This window comes from Peromyscus maniculatus, chromosome 1, assembly GCF_049852395.1.
Source record: "Peromyscus maniculatus bairdii isolate BWxNUB_F1_BW_parent chromosome 1, HU_Pman_BW_mat_3.1, whole genome shotgun sequence".
Classification (NCBI taxonomy): domain Eukaryota; kingdom Metazoa; phylum Chordata; class Mammalia; order Rodentia; family Cricetidae; genus Peromyscus; species Peromyscus maniculatus.
The window spans coordinates 119,541,726-119,563,244 of NC_134852.1; the positions used below are offsets into that span (position 1 = coordinate 119,541,726).

The 21,519-nt window shown below is 42.3% G+C and overlaps 1 protein-coding gene across 11 annotated transcripts in view; it reads right to left on the bottom strand.

Annotated features, from left to right (window-relative positions):
• Dennd2b (DENN domain containing 2B) overlaps positions 1-21,519 on the bottom strand; it is a 189,805-nt gene that overhangs the window by 146,398 nt on the left and 21,888 nt on the right. For 2 of the 11 annotated variants that reach the window (XM_076563437.1, XM_076563435.1), the window contains exon 3: positions 13,596-13,707. The exons of 2 other annotated variants lie outside the window; for them this stretch is intronic. Coding sequence is in view for 1 of the 9 variants with exons in the window: in XM_076563432.1 (XP_076419547.1) it covers positions 12,887-12,897 (11 nt within the window). In the remaining 8 variants the exon portion in view is untranslated. Of the gene's footprint in view, positions 1-12,431; positions 12,691-12,886; positions 12,971-13,595; positions 13,708-21,519 lie in introns of those variants that run through there. 7 more of the 11 variants (XM_076563438.1, XM_042281670.2, XM_076563432.1 and 4 more) reach the window with 7 other exon arrangements.

Sequence of the window (21,519 nt, forward strand, 5' to 3'; positions counted from 1 at the left end):
TTCAGTTAGTTAGCTAGAAACAAGCACTCTCACTCACCCTAGCAGAAGGGCACACCAATAGTCAATGACTTTCTGGAGAACAATTTGGCTAAACGTGTCACATCACGAACTCTAAAAAGATCCATTCACTTTCTTTCTAGAAATGTAACCCAAATACTTGAGGAATAGCATTAAAATACACAGGCATAAGGATGTTATTCTCAGTTTTTCTAGACAAGCACTCAACCACTAGCCTATATCCCTGACCATTACAGTATCTCTATAGCAATGTGTATGTTGAGGGGCAAGGGGAGTTTCTAAACATTAATAAAGAGATTAAATAAAGTAGGTAAACATTTGCATTTTGTGAATGCATATTTATTTTGATAAGTGTATAAGTAATGATTTTCTCTGAATACTGACATAGTAGGTGGGTTGAGGTTTTTTATTTTTGGGTTTTTGTTTTTCATCTTAATTTCCTAATTTTTTTAGAAAGAATGAACCACTTATGTAAAATTCAACCAACTAGGGGCTAGAGAGATGGATCAGCAGTTAAGAGCTCTTACAAAGGACCTCAGTTCCTTTCCCAGCACCCACTTGACAGCTCATAACCATCTGTAACTCCAGCTCCAGGAAATCCAATGCCTTCCTCTGGCCTCCTCAGGTACCAGGCACACACATGACACACATGATGCACATACATACATGCAGGTAAAACATTCATACACATGAAATAAAAATAAATCTTTTTTGGGCCGGGCGGCGGTGGCACACACCTTTAATCCCAGCACTCAGGAGGTAGAGCCAGGTGGACCTCTGTGAGTTTGAGGCCAGCCTGGTCTACAGAGTGAGATCCAGGACAGGCACCAAAACTACACAGAGAAACCCTGTTTCAAAAAAAGAATAAATAAATAAATCTTTTTTGTTTTTAATTCAACCAATTAATTATAGATGAAATGTTCCATCTTTGAGGCATGAATCACCCACCAGCCAATAAAGCAATGATGAAAGAAAAAGATGTTTAACACACAACTAACTAACCCTGCTTCTAGAGTGCAGAGAAGGGCTCCATTCTGCCTGGAGCTGAAGCATGAATTTGAGAGGTAAGGAAGTCAACAAAAGAATAGTAAATGCAAAAGAAATGGGAGGGAAAAGTCAGCCACATTGATTCTACACATGATTCCAGCATGGCTGAAAGGGGAGGGTATGTATGCACAGAGGACTTGAAGTAAAAGCCAAATGACAAAAGCATTTTGAAAGTCATAGAAAAGGATGGAGCTACTGAGTGAAAAAAGAATCCACAAAGAGCTTCTGTGGTTCATTTACACAGGGTCAGAAAGGGCAAAACAAGTGGAAACAGAAGAGTAATTAGGGGTAGGAATGCATGTGCTTTCTGAGGAGGTGGGAGGGGACCTGCAGGGGCTGTAAATGCTCTGTCTCATGATCTGAATGGTAGCTATGTGGAAGTTAATACATGCTGAGATCCACTACTATGAGCTTATACTTACGCACTTCGTGCTATTCCTCAATTTTAAAAAAAGAAAAGAAAGTATCGTAAGCTGTGTTTTACAAATCTTGTTTAGGGGAGCCTCAGAATTTGAAGAACATCTGAGCCATAAAAGCTCAGGTGTTCAGCCAGAGCAGGCCAAGGCTTTAGTGGGGTTGGAGGCAGCAAGACAATGAGGAGGAAACCCAACTAAGGACATGCTGGAAAGTGAGACTGGAAGGGCTTTTTAAATATGATGTTAATAGAGAAAAAAGGAGATGGCTGATATCACAAAATACAGGAAGAAAAAGATTAGCTTTATAGTGTACAGGTAAATATTGGACATGGGAAGTTCAGGGGTACCTGTGGGTCATCCAGCAGCCTGCCGTATCATATTTTCTGTATAAAATCAGTTAGCTTCACCACAATTTAATAAGGTAGGTACTACTCACCTCATTTTACAGATGAAGAAACCAAGGCATAGAGAGAGTAAGGAGCTTGTCTAGAACCACATAATCTAAAGTATGCCATGTGGCTCTAGCCCAAATTCTTAAGGTAACTGCAGATGATAAATCTCTGACATAAGGGAAATAGAAGCCCTGGGGATAGCTGAGATCCCACAAAAATAACCCCACAAAAACAAACAAACAAAAAAATCACTTCTCATAGCTGCTATAAAAATTAAATGAGATGACCTTCAAAAATCCACAGAACTCAATTAAAGGGATCTGTTAAAGAGAAGTATTTAGCTGGATACTACTGTACAAGGGCTGGAGAGATGGCTCAGTAGTTAAAGAGCACTTCCTACTCTTCAAGAGGACATGAGTTCAGTTCCCAACACTCACTTCAGGTGGCTCACAACTTCCTGTAACTCTGGTTCCAGGGAATCCTTCACACACACACACACACACACACACACACACAGAGAGAGAGAGAGAGACAGAGACAGAGAGACAGAGACAGATTGAAACACACAGAGAGAACAAAAGTCCATCTGAAACAAAAGGTCCCATCTCCCACAACACTTTTTCTTTTTTTTGCAGAGCTGGGAATCAAACCCAGCTAGGTAAGCACTGTGCCACTGAACTACATCCCCAGACCTTTCCCAGGACACATAAGGCTCTTTCTGTACAAACACTGTGGATCCTAAACACTATTCCAAATCAAGGCAGTGGCTTGTCAAAAGAGAGATGTGGGGGGAAAATAGCAAAACAAAATTGTAACAGTGGATACCGGTTGTAAGATATTTGTACACTGTGTGAATTGCTGTGATTGGTGTAATAAAGAGCTGAATGTAATAAATAGATAGGAAGGAAGTATAGGTGGGATTTCTGGACAGAGAGAGCTTTGGGAAGAAAAAAGGGGGAGTCACCAGCCAGACGCTGAGGAATCGGGACATGTAGGATGTGAGATAAAAGTCATGAGCCATGTAGCAGCAGGTAGATTAATAGAAATGGGTTAATTTAAGTTATAAGAGCTAGTTGGAAACAAGCCTAAGCTAAGGCTGAGCTTTCATAATTAATAAGTCTCCATGTCATTATTTGGAAGCTGGCTGGTGGGACAGAGAGACTCTTTACAGACACCCATTTTTCCATGCTAACACAAAGCACTACTCCTCTGCAAGTTGGCTCTTCTTCACCTCTAGGTCTCTATGAACAGATTCTACTGTCCACTCAAGCAAAAAGTTTAGATGCCTACTCTCCACCATAGAACACAATTTATTTTTTAGTTTTAGGGTTTAAGTGATTGCTTTGTAACCCAATCCAGCCTTAAATATATTCTCTCCCTTCTCTCTCTCTCTCTCTCTCTCTCTCTCTCTCTCTCTCTCTCTCTCTCTCTCTCTCTCTCTCTCTTTCTCTCTCTCATTCTCTGTGTGTGTACGGGGTTCACATGTGTGCACATGCATGTCAAAGACAGAAGACAACTTCAGGTGTTCTTCTTCAGGCACTATACACCATTTTTCTGAGATGGGATTTCTCAGTAGCCTAGAAATCAGTAAGTAGGCTAGTCTGGCTGGCCAGTGAGCCCCAGGGATCTGCCTATCTCTACCTCCTCTGTGCTGGTATTAAGAATGCACACCACTACACATAGCTTTTTTAATAACAGAGGGCTCTAGTAATCAAACTCAGGTCTTCATGCTTGTAAGGCAAGCTATCTCCCCAGCTTATGGCCTTGAATTCTTGATGTTCCCACTCTGCCTCCTCAGTGATAATATTATAAGTATGCGTCATACCCAGCCAATATATTTTTTTAAACAGTCTCATATGTTCCAGGCTGACCTTAAACTCACTGTACAGTGGAAGATTATCTTGAATTCCTGATCCTTCTATCTCCACCTCTGCTATGCTTAGAGCACAGGTGCATACCACCATTCCCTATTCATGTAGTGCTAGGGACCAAACCCAGGGCTTTGTCCATGCTAGGTGAGGGCTCTACCCCAGTCCAAGGACACAATTTTTAAAAGAACTGCCATTCTCCTTGGACTTGAACCCAGTATATGGAAACTCCCCCAGGCAGTCTTTACTACTAACCACAGTGTAGTACTCTCTGAGAGGATATCCTGCTAACTGTGGTTCCCAGCAACAGTAAATGTATCCTAACATGTATAATAGGAAAAATAACTAACTAGGTCCTATTTGTCACAGAAAATACAATCCCACATGTTCAGCCTTCTTATCAGGTCATCTCAACACCCATGTGGAGCTCAGAATAGTGACTTTACCAATAGCAGCATTTAAGTAAAGAGGTATCCAACACCCATATTAATGCCCCACATAGTTTTCTCTTGTTTGGTACTTAGTATTGACCTAGGGCCCTACACATGCTAAGCAAGTGCTCTACCACCTTGTTTTTAAGTTTTTCATAGTTGTGTGTGGACACCTCATGCTGATGTCAGTTTATTGCTCTCTACCTTGTACACTGATTTAGGGTCATTCACTTGAACCCAGAGCTCCACAATATATCTAGTCTAGAGGGAAATTCTCATCTCCACTTTCTTTCTTGGCACTGGAATTAGTCAGGGCTTTCACATCCAACTGGCATTTACAAGGCTTCTGTGGATTACTCCAGTCCTCACCAAATGCTTTAACAGCTGAGCCAGCTCTCCAGCCCCTTCCAACTCTTATTTATTTATTTTTACTTTTTTGAGACAATATCTCAACTAAGGTTCTCAGGCTCACCTGAACTTGCTTTAGACTCCTGAGATGTCAGGCATGAAACACCAGGCTAGGTCCCACTTCATTTCTTAATTTTGCCCATTCACTGATTCACCAAATCCCTAATACTAAGCAAGTTCAGAGCAATAAGAATAAAGAGATACTGGAGGCCAAAGAGATGGCTCAGCAGTTAAGAGCTCTGGCTCTTTTAGAGGACCCAGGTTTAATTCTCAGCTCCCACATGGCAGCTCACAACTGTCTTTAACTCCAGTTCCAGGGACTCTGGCACCCTCACACAGACATATATGCAGGCAAAACACCAACACACATAAAATAAATATAAAATAAATCTTAACAAAAAAAATAAGCCAATGCCTAGATACCCAGTGCTTTCCCCATAGCATCCAGTTAATATAGGTTAAACATGAGGAAGAACTGTATAAGCAACAATAACAGAACATCTCTCTCAAGACCAGTGTCTGGCAATGACTCCCTGATTAAGAATTCCCTCTACCCTACTCCAGTTGACCTCTCCCAAAAAGTAGAATAGGGGGAAGAAAGGGATGAATTCAACAAATCTTTAGATTCAAAATTGCCTTAGATAAACTGACATCTAAGATCTCAACTTTACATCAAAGACAGACAAAAGCTGCCAAAACGGACCCTTCCCACTCAGGAAGTTTTTTTCTGAGAACTGACAGGGGTACAGCCACATACATTCTAGTAACCACTGTCCTTTATCAGAATAGGCCCATATTGTTTCCAACATATTTGCTCCAGAATACTAAATTCTAATTTAAACAAATGATGCCCACACTTATAGAAAGGCCTTAATTGGGCTAGTCTGGTATTTGCAGCACAATCTTGCAAAGACTAGATTCTTTTTAAGGCTTTAAAAGACTTGGGCAAAATCCTTTTGATGCTATTTTTTTAAAGGCCATCTCCAGAGTTTACATGTGCTCCCCAGTTGCTTAAGCTGATGGGTGAGGACATGTTTTATTCCAAGGGCTCCTTCCAAACAGAAAGCTCTAATCATCAACACATCTGATGTAGACTTCCTGTATAAAACAAAACACAAAGTCACAAATGTATTACATAATCATAGGTCTAAAAAGTGAGACTCCTAAAGGCAAAACACAAAAACAGAAAGCTCAGCTTGTTTAGCCAGAGGGTGACAAAAAAGGGATGAGCACAATGGTACATTTGGTGATGGCCACTGGGCTCCAGGAAAAACAGTTTGTTCTCTCTGTAGTCATCTGTGCATAGGAGATAGATGGGGAAACAGTGGAAACAAACTAACTAACTAAAAGAAAACTAGCTAACTATGAAGAGATAATCTGTGCTGTCAATCTGGAAACCTTAACACTGCCCAGGGAAGCCGTGAAAGTACTTGAGAGCAAGGGGTTTAACAAGAACTTAGGGCTATCTGGAGATAAGAGTTATTTCAAACAGTCAAAATTCTGTACCAGGTGGTTACATTTGAGTATCAAAAGGAGAGCACAGTCCTGCCTTTCAGAAAACTTAAATCACTTCTCTAATAAGTGATAAAAATGACAAATGCTCACCAAGTATAAAAAATGTTAACTGTGTAAGCAAGGTATCATGCTGGGCATAGTGATACATGCCTTACTCAGGAGGCAGAGAAAGGCCAGCCTGGTCTACAGAGCGAATTTCAGAACAGCCAGGGCTACACTGAGAGACCCTATCTCGAAAAAACCAAAAAGAAAAGAAAGGAAAGGAAAAGAGACAAGGTATCAAACAATGCAACCAAATATGTCTGACTTTCATAAACAGCATTGCAAAAAACTTCTTTCTGAGACCCTCCAATTCTCAGAACTAAGTTGGAGAACTTACAGGAATTCCTAAGAAAAGCTCACCAACTGACTGACAATGAGTATCACCACCCTCTGAGGAAACCTGAACAGTGTTCCTTCCTATTCTGTAAACAGAGGCTCAAGACAAAACAAAATGGATCTCAGGAGAATCGAGACACAAAATGGAAGAATGAACCAGGGGCTCATTTGGATATAACTTCCTCTGTCTGGTCCTAAAGGACAACTGTGGTCTAGAGGCTGAAAAACTAAGCTATTGAGGACTGGTGCACTCTTTAATCACAGCATTCATGAGGCAGATGATCCCAGAGTTCAAGACCAGCTTGGTTTACACAGCAAGCTCCAAGCCAACCAGGATTACACAGGGAGAATGTGTCTCAACAAAATAAAATTGAACTACCCCTCAGACATCAAATTCCAAAAACCTGTGAATAATGGCAAAGCTGGAACTCTTAACTTGTGATTTTTTTACTTCAAATGACCTGCCCTAAGAGAGATACCATGTTAGAGGTCCAGATCCCAAACTGAGTCATGTCTGTATAAGTACTGGTCATTTCAACACACAATTCAACAACTCAGATCTCCAGGGCTAAGGACTCTTAATGGTAAAGTGGGTATGGAAAGCTGAAAACAGCTTTACTTTTTTTTTTTTTTTAAATGACTTTCATGCACTCCAGCCAGGGAAGCAGGGAAGCTAACTGTAGATCATCACCTCTTTCTCCTCCTCTTCTCCAAATCTAATCCTGTCTCATCCCCAGCACTGTAGCAGACCACCTGATGCAGCCTTCCTCCCCTCAACCCCTACCCGCAATCTCTAGCAGATCACGCATTATCTGGGAAGGCACCAGCCAAGCCTGCCAGAGAACCAAGTAGGCCAGCAAAACAGGTAAGTGAACTTCAAATCTTTACTCTCCTTCCACTCCTCCAAATGTACTCCCCCAGTCTCATCCCTGTAGCTCTGCAGCAGACTACTTGTGGCCTCTCCTAACTCTTTGCTGCCATCCCCAGGGAACTGAGCAGATCCCGGTAGAACACCTACTTTTCTCCCTCCTGTGGATCCCCTCAATCCCCCACCCTAGCCCATCACCATTCCTAAGTGTCAGCTCCTAATATCTAGAAACAAATTTTACCTGGAACCCCTACACCTATCAGAATCCCAGAAGAATTTCCTACCAGGCAATGCACAGCCACCACATTCTCCTAAGAACCAGAAAGGGCAACAGAAACCAAGGAACAAAACACCCAACTAACAAAAACAAGACCAGATATCAGCCCCTAGAATTACAATCTTCCTATACCCAGGTGCCTAGACACCAGTGTAAAAACACAGTAATAGTCAGGACAATATGTCTCTACTAGAGACCGGCAACCCTACCACAGTAGGCTCTGAGTATTGCAACATAGCTGTAGCACAAGAAAAAGATCTTAAAATAGTCTTTATGGATATGATAGAGGTCCTTAAAGAAGAAATGAATAAAATCTTTAAAGAAATCTATGAAAACACAAAGTTAAGACTTAAAAGTGGAAATACAATCAATAAAGAAACAAAACAACTCACTACTGAATGAAAAATGGGTCAAGACATAGATTAAGAATGAAATTAAAGATTTTCTAGAGTTGAATGAAAATGAATACACAACATATCCAAACTTGCCGGGCGGTGGTGGTGTACGCCTTTAATTCCAGCACTCGGGAGGCAGAGGCAGGCAGATCTTTGTGAGTTCGAAGCCAGCCTGGTCTACAGAGCGAGATCCAGGATAGGCAATGAAACTACACAGAGAAACCCTGTTTCTAACCCCCACCCCAAAAAAAACCCTCAAAACATATCCAAACTTACGGGACACAATGAAGACAATTCTAAGAAGCAAGTTTCTAGCACTAAGTGCCTACATAAAAAAAATTCCTATCTTTCTGAAGAACCACCACACTGATTTCCGTAGTGGTTGTACAAGTTTGCACTCCTACCAGCAATGAATAAGTGTTCTCCTTATTCCACATCCTCAACAGCATGAGCTGTCATTTGCTTTATTGATTGTAGCCATTCTGATGGGGGTAAGATGAAATCTCAAAGTAGTTTTGATTTGCATTTCCCCTATGACTAAAGATGTTGAACATTTCTTTAAGTGTTTCTTAGCCATTTGAGTTTGCTCTTTCGAGAATTCGCTGTTTAGATCAGTACCCCATTTTTAAAGTGGGCTGTTTTCCTGATGTCAGAATTTTTAGTTCTTTGTATATTAGCCTTTTTCCTCTCTTTTTATTTTATTATTTATAATACATTTTATTATATTTTTTAAACTTTTATTGATTATTCTCTCATACAATACATCTCAACCACAGCTTCCCCTCCCTCTACTCCTCTCTCCCCCAGATACAACCCACCCCACCCCCGTCTCCCCCTAGAAAAGCGCAGGCTTTCCAGGTACATCAACCAAACACAGCACAAGATGCAATAAGACCAGGCACAAACCTTCACGGGCGAGGCAAGCCAGAAGGAGGAAAAGGGTCCCAAAGGCAGGCAAAAGCATCAGAGACACTCCCACTCCCACTGTCAAGAGTCCCCCCAACACCAAGCCAACAATCCTAACATATATGCAGAGGACCTAGCACAGACCCATGCAGGCTCTTCTATTGTCACTTCAGTCTCTGTGATCCCCCATAAGCCTGCTTAGTTGATTATGAGGGCCATGCTCTCCCAGTGTCCTCAACCCCACTGACTCCCACAACTCCTCCTCCTCTTCCACAGGATTCCGCCAGATCCGAGAGGAGGGACCCGATTGAGACCTCCAACCTGAATTCTCTTTCCACCTAATATCTGGCTGTGGAAGCAGCTTCTCTGATGATGACTGGACTAGGCACTGCTCTATGAGTACAGCACAATCATCAGGAATTATTTCAATGATTTTATTTTATTTTATTTTATTTTGCCAGTTGTATTTGGTTCTACCTTAGGTCTCTGGGCTATCCAGCCTCTGGTTCCTGGACATCCAGGCAATGTCAGGCATGGGCCTCAACTTGGAAGAGTCATTGGCTGGCTACTTCCACAAGTTCTGTGCCACCATTGCTCCAACACATCTTGTAGGCAGGACAGATTGTAGATGGAAGGTTTTGTGGCTGGGTTGGTGTCCCAGTCCCACCACTGGGAGCCTTGCCTGGTTACAGAAGACAGATGATTCAGGCTCCATATCCTCCATTACTAGTAGTCCTTGCTAGGGTCACCCTCTAGATTCCAGGGAGTTTCCACCTTCTGTGCCACCTCCCACTACCTGATACTCTTTGGCCTAACAACCAAGTCTTCAGAAGAAAACAAGTTCAGAAGAAAAAAACCTATAGTCTACAGAGGGAACAGCAAGAACTCCAGGCTATTCCAGGAAAAGTCTAATGAGATAGCTTCATCCACTGCTGCCCTTCCTGTGTCCAGTATCTGTAGAGAATCAAAGAGCTTGATTATAAATTTGGGGATTCAAGGACCCTTTATGTTCTGTAGCAGTACACACAAACACAATCTCTTGGTAAGAAATCTAAGGGATAGGAAGAACCTTCCACATCTCTAAATCCTTCCTACGTTACCACACAATAATCCTCCAAAGGCTTCTTACTGTTCCACCAGTAACCACAAGTGAAATAAGATGGTCCCGTTTGGTATTGATCTCATTAAAAAAGATAATCTCACTTCATGTTTTTCTCATTTCAAAATTCAGTATTTTTAATTGGAAGTAAGAGAATGTATGCATGGAAAACATCTCAAAATGTTGAGGGCAGGCAAGGAAAGGCTTTTAAATCACAGCATTGAACTCTACCTCTCAGGGTATTTGTCAAAGAAAAAAACTGTCACTAGAGTATTGCAAAACTCGTGCAGCACATACAGGACAGACCACCAGTGGAATTGCTCCACACACATTCCATTTCAGTGTTTGCCAGCTAACATTCAGTTCATTCTTTTTCCCAGCAACCCTGTAGTCAATGCAACTAACTTCTTCCCAGTTATCCAGCTACTTACTGCAGGGTACTTGCTGTCAATGGGGCATAAACTGAAATACCCAGATACTTTGGTTACATTCCCTTTTTAGCTTCCTGATTATGAACTATAACATCACATTCCTGTACATCGATGTCACATAAGTCTTCTAAAAACATTGTTCTGGCCATCATTGCTTTTCTCAAAAACCTTTAGAAGCGTGATGATGTCTGTGGGATAAAATTCTAGCCCTTGAGCCAGAATTCAAGCTGACCACAGTCCCTGCTGCCGGACCTCCCACTGCTCACTGTGGAAGCAGCAGTGGAGACTGAGTCAGCAAACTGGGCAGCTAAATCCTAGCTCTGCCAGTGACTGGTGTGCCATCTTGAGCAGGCTACCTATTGCTCTGATCTTCTCCTTAAAACAAGAGCAACAGTGAAGAATTAGAAAGCATCCAAGGGCTCGCCGCTCCTTTTGACTTTCCTCCCTAGTTCCCATCCAAATGGCCCACTCTGTGCCCTTGAAAACCCCACCAGCAACACTGCACCATTCATTTGCACAACCACATTTCCAAGCCTGACTCAAACTACCCCACTTCTGGGAAGTGCTCCTGCCTCTAGCCATTTTCTAGTTGATGACCTTTATTATAAGTCAATCAACTAGATATTTATTTGTGTCAATCCTTTCTCCACAAGTCCACAAACTGAAGACCAACCACAACACAAAATACATTGATGATAAAGGTTACCTCAAAACTGTCAGAAAAGAGTTCCTTTCAGGCCCAATTAAGGAATAGACTTCCAATATCTATCTTTCTCCCAATATTTATTTGAATCAATCTCTTCCCCCATATTTTGCAGTCTTTCCAAAGTTAATGTTTACTTAGTAAATAAAAAGGAGTGCTGAATCTGTTAGTCTCCTAGAGACTGTCATCCAGGCCAGCGGAATCCAGACAGCTTTTGCCTCACAGTATGCATTTAATAGACACTAGAGCCTTGGAGTCTTCCTAATTCAGCATGGGATTTGGATACTACAGACAATTCAGTCCTTTTGATTAAATTTTCTAGAATTTACACTATTTCTGATACTTTAGAAATCTCTTACTTCTGAAAGAAAAAAAAAAAAAACATGAAGGGAGCAGGGCATGGTGTTTTCACACCTGTAATCCCAGTACAAAGGAGGTAGAGGCAGAAAGCTCATGAGTTTAGGGCCAGCCTGAGCTATATCAGACCTCCCTCCCCCCCCCACCGCCCCCGCCCCCGCCCCGCGCAACAAAAAAATCAAAGGTGTCCACCTTTGAAAGAAAACAAAAACAAAACAAAGCATTTATGTGGTCAATTAGGGGTTTTCCTTGTGGCCCTTAACATCTTGGACATTGGATAACAACTTCTTTTCCATTTCCCAGACCCTGTAACGCAAAAGCAGAAACATCTCCTTGGAAATGAGATCAATAGCTGGTCTGAGGCAGCATAATGGCACTCTTTCATTTGGCCAGGAAGCTATTTTATCCATATTTAAGCGATTTTAAATTATGTTCATACAAAATTCCCCAGAACACTGCAATATCCCTTCTTTAAAAACACTAGAAAACGTTCAGTCCTTTCACTTTTACTCAGATACTAGCTTTTCAGCACAAATGCTGAAGAGTGTTCCTTCAAGGCTAGATCATTTCGTTCACACAGGAAAGTGGATGAAGGTATAGAGCAACAAACCCTGTTTAGCAGGTCCAAGTGATAGAAAACAAAGTTAATTCCCTTTGTTTGAGTAGCAAGCTAGTCTGTGTGGATGCATGTGTGAGCGTACATCCAGCTGCACTCAAGCTGCATGGGTTCAGGTAATTGCAGCTCAACTGTCTCCCAGGCTGCCTGCGTTCCGCAGTACTGCACAACTCCAGGCTCGGGTCGGGGGCTCCACACCCCACACAGCGCAGCCCGGGCCTGACCGGAAGGCAGGGCTGGCCATGATCGCCTGAAGGGCAGTCCCCAGCAACTCCGAAAGCCGTGGCCCGCGCACTAAGTACTCACGCAGCAGGAGCCCCTGCCTGGGCCCCGATTAGGGAAAGCGGAAGGGTTCCGTACGCCGCGTAATAGGAATCCGCGTCCTATCCGCCACCCGGTGGGGAGCTGAAGCAGCGCGGCCGGCCGGCGACTCCTGCGGTCGGCCGGGAGCCACTTACCTCGGCCGCCCGAGCTGGCCGGGAGTTCCGCGCAGCCGGAGCTGCCCCGGCGCCGCACAGCCCGAAGGAGGGGCCGCTCCTGTAGAAAGGGCGGGCGGAGGACGGGTATTCGCGCCCGGGGCTGCAGAACCAGAGGAGGCGTGCCTCCACCGGAGACCTAAAGGGTGGGCTGCTACAGCCAGGAGGAGGGGTGTGCTCCCGGGCGCGGGGGAGGGGGGGTCTGCACGGTGGGGGGAATGGAGAGACGGGGGGGGGGGGGATACCAGGGTGGGAAGTCGGGCCCCTAGACCGCACCGCCCTCACCTCCGCACCATCCGACCAAGGATTGTCTGGATCTGGAGCAGAAGCACAAGGGGATCAGAAACTTTATGTCATTTTCTCATACACACGTGATCCCCTGCAGTCCAGATGGTTTCAATCACCGGAGGAAAAAAGCCGCTCTGCTGGTATGCATGAAAAGCCGGAGCTGGGAAAGTCTGGGAAAAACTGCCTGTACAGCCGGCTTGCCTTCAAACAAACCCAAGTGCTCTTTCCGTTCTGCTGGCTTTGGGCCCAGGAGCCATACGAAACCCAAACGACATTAAAAGAAGCTACCCTGGGTATTGCAGCCAGTAGCAGAACTAAAGCTCTAGGGTTGCAGGGATCGGTTCTGAAGCCTAAGCTCCACGGGAATTATGAGAATTTAAAATACTCTACGTGCACGCAAAACCAAAAAGTAGAAAAGAATGTCATTCAATGATGAATCAACAGTTACTGGTGACGGTCTTATTTATCGATGGAATTTGATGGAAAATTGTTGACCCAGTGTAACAATCCAATTCGAAAAGACTATGTCATGTACAATACTGACCCATACTTACTTGATGGGGTACTATAAAGCCATATAACTTGATTTCTCCTCCCATAAATCACTTACAAATAGATCTTGGAATTGGAATGACCACAGTAAAAACTGACTTTCTAAATTTAGAATTTCAAATTGATAATTTTGGCGGTGAGTAGTGGTACATACCTTTAAACCCAGCACTAGAGAAGCAGATGCAAACAGATCTCTCTGAGTTAAAGGACAGTCTAGTCTACATGGCCAGTTCCAGGATAGCCAGGTCTACACAGAGAGACCTTATCTTAAAAAAAAAAAAAAAAAAAAAAAAAAAAAATTTACAATTTTAAGGCTGGTGTATAGCACACTGTGAGTCTCTGGGTTTGGTCTGTAATCACACACACTTTATAATTTTACATTGACTGGTTGCATTTCAAAAGGACCAATGTGTGTAGATCAATATAAGCAGGCTCTAAAGCCAAGACCTGTTTCAAAACCCAGACCAAATCAATTGTCACATATCCTAAAGAGATATTTACTCAGCTGCAAGACAAGCACCAAAAATAATAAGTTTAAGATTCATCCTAGAAATAATTCAACTTGCTCATAATCAAACACAAATAGTGGCAAGAACTGAACTGATTAAAAAAAAAAAACTATTGTTCCTTTGCTAAAAGAGGATACAGACATGAATTCTAGTATTAACTCTTTATCACCATCATATTGACATCAGAGAAGATGTCCGGACTGTCTGGTAGACTTTTCCTTTGGAAACCTTGCCTTTGGTGTGACATAGTCATCCTGTGTGAAAAATGAATCAATTCCTGGTAAGTCGAACTGGTTCTACACTGGGAAAACCCAAGATTTCAGCTGCTGCTGAAACTCTTTGGACAACAAAGGCACTGCGTGAAACTAAGCAAGACAGTATATGTTGTATACCAAACTCAAAATCGGTGAGTTTCTACTACAACTCACTGACACATGGACCCTACACTTGGATGGCCTTGCCTCTCTAATCACCAATCTTCAATTAGGGTGATTCTTCCCCAAACACAGAAAGAATGCCTATATGGCAGCAGGGAGGAGTAGCAGAGACACCGGAGATGGACAATGACAAGCCAAGCTCAGCGCTTATTACTCCTGGCAAACTCCACTTGCAGCTCTCAAGAGTTGTAGCGGAGGAGGGGTATAGAGATTGTTCTGAGGCCGCAAGCACGCATACTAAGCACAAGCTGTCCCACTGACTACACCATCTGCCCTGTGAAGAGGCTCATCAGTCTCTCACTTCTAAACCTAACAAAACTTGTATGAACATCCCATTTTCCCCATGGGTGATTTGTAGAGAAAGCCAACTGAACAGAAGGCATCAAGACTTTCTTCCACCGGGACCCAGGACATTAGTTATTTTCATTTCTAGCTGCTGGGACCTCTTATGTGTGCTGAAGCAATTGCAACAGGCAATGATGAGGTACAAGTCATTCTTTTTGTCTAAAAATTTAATTTACAAAGTATACATAGAACTCGTGTGTGTGTGTGTGTGTGTGTGTGTGTGTGTGTGTGTGTGTGTGTGTCCACAATTGCATGTTTGCTACAGAGTGTGTGTGGAGGTCAGAGAACAACTTTCAGTAGTTCTCTTCTTCCATTTACTGAGACAAGGTCTATATTTTCTTTCTGCCATATTATACTCCAGGCTACCTGACCTTTGACCTCTGATTTTCCTGCCTCTGTATTATTATCCCATCTCACTGTAGGAGGGCTAGGATTTCAGATACAAACTGCTACTGCCTCTGGTGGTTTACAAAATATTCTATTATTTAAATTACATATATATGTGTTTCTATGTGTGACTATGTGCACCAGTGAGTGCAGGTACTCATGAAGTCTAGAAGAGGGCACTGGATACCCTGGATCTGGAATTACTATTGGTTGTGAGCTGCCCCACATGTGTGCTGGGAACTGAACTACGGTTCTCTGCAAGAGCAGCAAGCACTATAACTGCTGGGCCATCTCTCCAGCCCCTACATCTAGCTTTTTATGTAAGTTCCAGAAATGAACTTAGGGCAATCACTTTTACCCACTGAGACATCTTGCCAGCCCATGTGTGGAGCTGTTTTAATTCCTAAGAAAAGCCTTTGCTAGACCTGCTTTGTCGGGAAGAAAAATTAGCATACCTTAAAAATCTCTAAATATTGCCGGGTGGCGGTGGCGGTGACGACGACGACGACGACGACGACGACGACGACGACGACGATGCACGCCTTTAATCCCAGCACTTGGGAGGCAGAGGCAGGCGGATCTTTGTGAGTTCGAGGCCAGCCTGGTCTACAAAGTGAATTCCAGGAAAGGCGCAAAACTACACAGAGAAACCCTGTCTCGAAAAACCAAAATATAATAATAATAATAATAAAATAAAAAATAAAAATCTTTAAATATAGTCCTGAATCTTAGTTCCTCTTACGTGAGCATTAGTGAGCAGCTAATATTGGCCAGATATTTATTAGAAACATTGACATCTGCAATTTCTTTTAATTTTCATTAACCAAATATTCACTTTGTTGGATGAACAAGGCCAATTATGTGTAAGGTTCTTAGGAGGATAGTATGCTTTGAGAACAGGAGCCAACTGTTTGCTCACAATTACATCCTATGTACCTACCATGAAATAAGTCCACAATGCAGTCATGCTGTTTGAATGAATAAAAGATAAATAAGCTGAGCATGGTGAAATGCCTGTGATTGCACCTCTCAAGAGGCTGAGGCAGGGAGTCAAGAGTTTGAGGCATACATGGGCAACACAGGAAGACTTCATAAGAAAAAAAAAATAGTAGTAGTATAGCTAGAAATACAAATAGTAACACTTCCCAAGTTGCAGTCCTGTAGAGGCATGTCACTTATAAACAACAAAATGAAAGAATAGCTATAGGGTAGAGCTAGCAGCAAAAAGAGAAGTAGTGGTTAGCACTAACCAGCTGTGCACTTTAATCACAATGTATGTTCAGAACACAGACTGCTGAAAATAGGAAGCATTTGTGGAAGGAATTTGGTCTGTTTAGTGCCTAAATTAAGGACTTCAGAGATACACTTTCCCATGTCCCAGTTGTTCGTGCCCTCAACACAGAGCCAAGACAAGATTTGAGCATAAACATCCTGACTCTAATTTGGATAGCATGAATACAGTTCTTTCATCCTCTCTCCTACTTCTCCTCTGCCTCCAAGCCATTTCCTCTGTACTGTCTTCTGTCAGACAAATGAACATCTTCTAATTTTCAGACAAAGTAGCTTTGGCTCTCTTTGTGTAGAGAAGTACAATACAGCTTGATTACATGGTTATGTTCCATACAGATGCCTGGCAACACATCTTATAGCTAAGTGTCTGTATTTTTTAACTCTGAGGGACTTAAAATTCAACTGTGTTACTGTGCATCGAAACAGAACTTGACGTCACAGAGATGGGTTTTATGTCCTTTTTCTGTTTTAAGAAAGAAAACCTGAAGCAGGGTGAGTTGTCTGGGTTTTGGTTTATTAATTTCACATTGACACATTGATTTTGGTTTCTTTTCAGGGACAGACTTTTGGGTCTGTAGCTCTAGTCCTCATGAAGCAGTTGTTTCCCTAGTACATGTGCCCATCAGCCTGGCTGTGGGGCTAGGCTTCCTGGCACAACAACTAGATTTCTCTGTATCAGGAAAATGGGAGACATGGTTGGCCTAGATGACTCAGCTTTCTAGGATAAATGTTTCCAAAAATGCTTTCTTTTTCTTCTTAGTTTTTTGTTTAGATTTGGGGGTATCTCAGGAATCTGAGGGGTGGGGGTTAAGGTGTTTGATTGTTTTGGAGACGGGTTTCATGTAATCCAGGCTAGTCTCCAATATGCCATATAACTGAGGATGACCGTAAACTCCCCATCTTCCTGCTTCACATCCAAAGTCCTTTCTTTTTTGTTTTTTGGTTTTTCAAGACAGGGTTTCTCCATGTAGTTTTGGTGCCTGTCCTGGATCTTGCTCTGTAGACCAGGCTAGCCTCAAACTCACAGAGATCCACCTGGCTCCGCCTCCCAGTGCTGGGATTAAAGGTGTGTGCCACCGCTGCCCAGCCAAAGTCCTTTTCTAATATTTAAGAATATTATAGTTATTATATAAGAATGTTTTAGTTAAATTGTCAAACTTCAATGTTATTTGAAATCATCTGGAAATGGTTTTTAAAAATAGTAATCATCAAATAAATAAAAAGCCAGGTGTAGTGGCACACGCCTTTAATCCAGCACTAGGAAGGTAGGGGGAATCTCTCTGAGTTTGAGACCAGCCTGATGAACATTGCAAGTTCTAGGCGAGTCAGGGCTACACTGAGACCCTGCCTCAAGAAAACATAAAAACAAACAAAAAATATTAACCATGACTCTGTGGTGATATCTTGTATCCCCCAAAATATTGTGTACCCTAATAAAGTTTATCTGAGGATCAAAGGAAAAAGCCAGCCACTATAGTAAACATAGAGGTCAGGCAATGGTAGCATATGCCTTTAATCCTATCACTTGGGAGGTAGAGATCTGTCTGGATCTCTGTGAGTTCAAGGCCACACTGGGAACAGAGCCAGGAGTGGTGGTACATACTTTTAATCCCAGCACTAACCATAAAGGTCTGGAGGTCTGTACAGACAGGAAGTAACAGAGCTGGGCAGGAAGAGGAAGTGATATAGCTGGGCAGAGAGAGGAAGTGAGGTGGCAGAACAGAAAGGCATATAGGTGTGAGTATACAAGAAATAGGTCTCTTTGGAGACTGAGGTGTTGGTGAGGTAAGGTTGTCCATGGCTTGTCCTATTCCTTTGATCTCTCAGTTTTTCACCCCAATATCTGACTCCAGGTTTTTTTTATTAATAAGACCATTTAGCAATTCGTCTTACAATGACTCCATAACCTTAACAAGTACTATTTAATCTAATCTGCTTTCCATTCACCCAGATTTGAGAAGAAATTCATTTCTAAAGCAACTGGATGTGATAAGAGATAGTTGTTATTTCATCACTTACATCAGCTTGACTGGAGGCAGGAGGATTGCTATGAGTTGAAAGCCAGCCTGAGAGATACATAGGGAAACCCTGTTTCGAGAACAAAAACATGGCTGGGAATATTGCTTAGTTGGTAGAAGGCTTGCCTAGAACCCAGAAGCCCTAGGTTTGATTCCCACTGCTGCATAAAAGTTGGGTATGGTGATATGCACATCTGTAATCCTAGCATGTGAGAAGTGTAGGCAGGAGGATTAGAAGTTCATGTTCCTCTTTAGCTATATAGTAAATTCAAGGCTAGCCTGAGCTCTGTATGAGACCCTGTCTCAGATGAATAAAGACACAAACAAACATATAATTCAGCCCATGTTCACCCTTGAGGCTTTCACATGAGCTTTAAGACTCTGGGGCAGGGGTTAGACAGTTAGCTCTTAGGCTAAGAGCACTAGTTGCTCCTGCAGAGGATCCAGGTTCGGTTCCTAGCACCCATGTGATGATTCACAACCACTAATAACTTCAGTTTCAAGGGATCCATGTCTCTCTTCTGACCTCTGTGGGCACCATGCACATGTATTGTGGACATACACATGTGCAGACTAAATAAAATAAAAATCTAAAAAGCAAAAAATTAAAGAAGACTCTGGGCCAGTGTAGGCATCAACACCTCAAGTCTGTAAATCTGCATTAATTCCAAACACACTAGGAAACAGGTTAAAACCCTGCACAATTGTTCAGCAAGTAAAAGCACTAACCATACAAATCTAACAAACCCAACTCAATCCCCAGAACCCAAATAAAAAAACAGATGCATCTGTAATCACAACACTCATGGAAATGGGAACTGCCCTTCTTCACTGGAAGCTAGTCTTCACAGCAGCAAAAACCCTTCCTCAGAAAAGTAGAAGGTGAGAACTGACTCCTGAAAAATGTCCTCTGACACCTACATATTCACCATGGCACATGCACACCCACACTCACATGTAAAAATTTAAAAATAAAAAAAAGCTCTGACAAGTACAAAGGGTGCCAGATGCAGTGGTGTATGTGTGTGTAATCCAAGTGGAAGGCTAAGGCAGGAAGGGATCCCCATGAGTGTCGTGGAAGGCCTTGTTTGTCCTCTCTTTGGCTTTGTACTGTCTTTCCAAGCCCCTCAAGAACTGTGGCATGTGTAGAGTCACTGGTTTCTCACTCAGATCTAAGCAGTTGTCACAAGTAGACTCTGGTCTAGACCTGCTAACTTAGAATCCCCAAGGCCAATCAACACTAGGCTTAACAATAAGGTCTTTACTTTGTTAGCTGTACAGTGCATAATTTTCCTTCTAGGAAAGCCCCACCATGACCACACACTCACACAAGCTTCTCCAAAGGAACCATAAAAATATTTTATGAATTGAAATAGAATGAAGTTCTTTCCTTCACAAGAATACTTGGACACAACTACCGATACAGCCTACCTCTCAAAGAAAAAAAAAAAAAAGCCTAGTTTAACAAAACTTTTTAATAGATTACTGAGGAATCAGCAAGATTTTGTGAGGCAAAGAGAACTAGTAAATCACTTATGACACTGTTTCTGGGGAGACCTGAACAAACATCTCACCCTAGAAAGAGAACCATTAATAGACCCATGTTAAGGATACCACCAAAGTCTTAACTTGGTAAATCAATGAGTTTTACTGGGGTTATGTACAGGAGCAGCAACGACTCAAAGATAGCTGTATCACCAAAGCCCACCGCAGTATGGGCACGGCTGACAAAACCTGGAAACCTGGGGCTCACTATACAATTTGTAGTAGCTCCACAGATTGAAGAGTGTCTTTGTAGGCAGCTCAGTTAGGCTGAGCTTTTTCCAGCTTATTTGAGAATGTCTCTGCTATCCTTACAGTTTGTGTGCTTGTAGAGGAAAGAACCTAGTATATCTTATCGATTTCAGGGACTTCCTGAAGCCTTTGGGTTGTTTACTTCCTAAGCTTAAGAGTTTGCCTGAATGTTTTCCTCTCCTCTTAGAACATCCAGTGTCTTAAAGAGTTCCCCTCCAGCTGGGCAGTGGTGGCACATGCCTTTAATCCCAGCACTTGGGAGGCAGAACCAGGCGGATCTCTGTGAGTTCAAGGCCAGCCTGGGTTACAGAGCAAGATCCAGGTCAGGCACCAAAACTACATAGAGAAACCCTGTCTCAAAAAAAACCAAAACCAAACCAAAACAAAACAAAAAGCTCCCCTCCAAAAGGGCCATTTTAACTCTGAGGAAATTGCTATACCACTCTACTGAAACTACTGATTTCATACTAACCTGTAATCCAGAAAAACTAACTAAATGTATATCTGATTAAAAACTGTTTAAATAATTTTTTTTTAAATATTTACTTACTTACTTATTGTGTATGTATGTGGGTGAGTACACATATACCACAGCACAAATGTGGAGGTCAGAAGACAACTTGCTGGAGTCCTTCTCTTTGTATCATTTGGGTTCTAGGGACTTAACTCAGGTCATCAGGCTTGGTAGGAAATGACTTTAGCATTAGCTCAGCAATCTCACCACTCCAAGATTTCATTTTTTAAATTTCAAGAAATAGGAAATTCAGAACACTGTTCTATAAATTATATGAAAAGCTTTTTTTACATTGATTTAAAAAGCATTTTTATATACAATATAGGTAAGACATACCTGATTACACTTTTAAAAACAATACAAATTAATATACAGGGAAAAATAAGCACCCCCTCCCCCAATTTTGTATGCATGTGCTTGTTCATTTGTGTTCAAGTATACATGCGCCACTGTGCCTTTGTGGTCACAGGACTAGCTCCAGAGTAGTCTTCTCCTTCCACCTTGTTTGAGGCAGGCTCTCTTTGTTGTTCACTACTACTACATAGGTCAAACTAGCTGGCCTTCAAGGATTCTTCTGTGTCAGCTTCCCATCTCCTCATAGGGAGCACTTAGAAACAGATGCATGCTACAGCATCCAGCTTTATATGGGTTCTTGGGATTTGAACTCAAGCCCTCACACTTGTATGGCAAGCATTTTACTCACTAAGCCATTTCCCTCCCCAAACCTTTCCTCTCATTCTTGCCCATCAGTTCTCCTCTTTTTGGGAAATCACTGCAAATTATG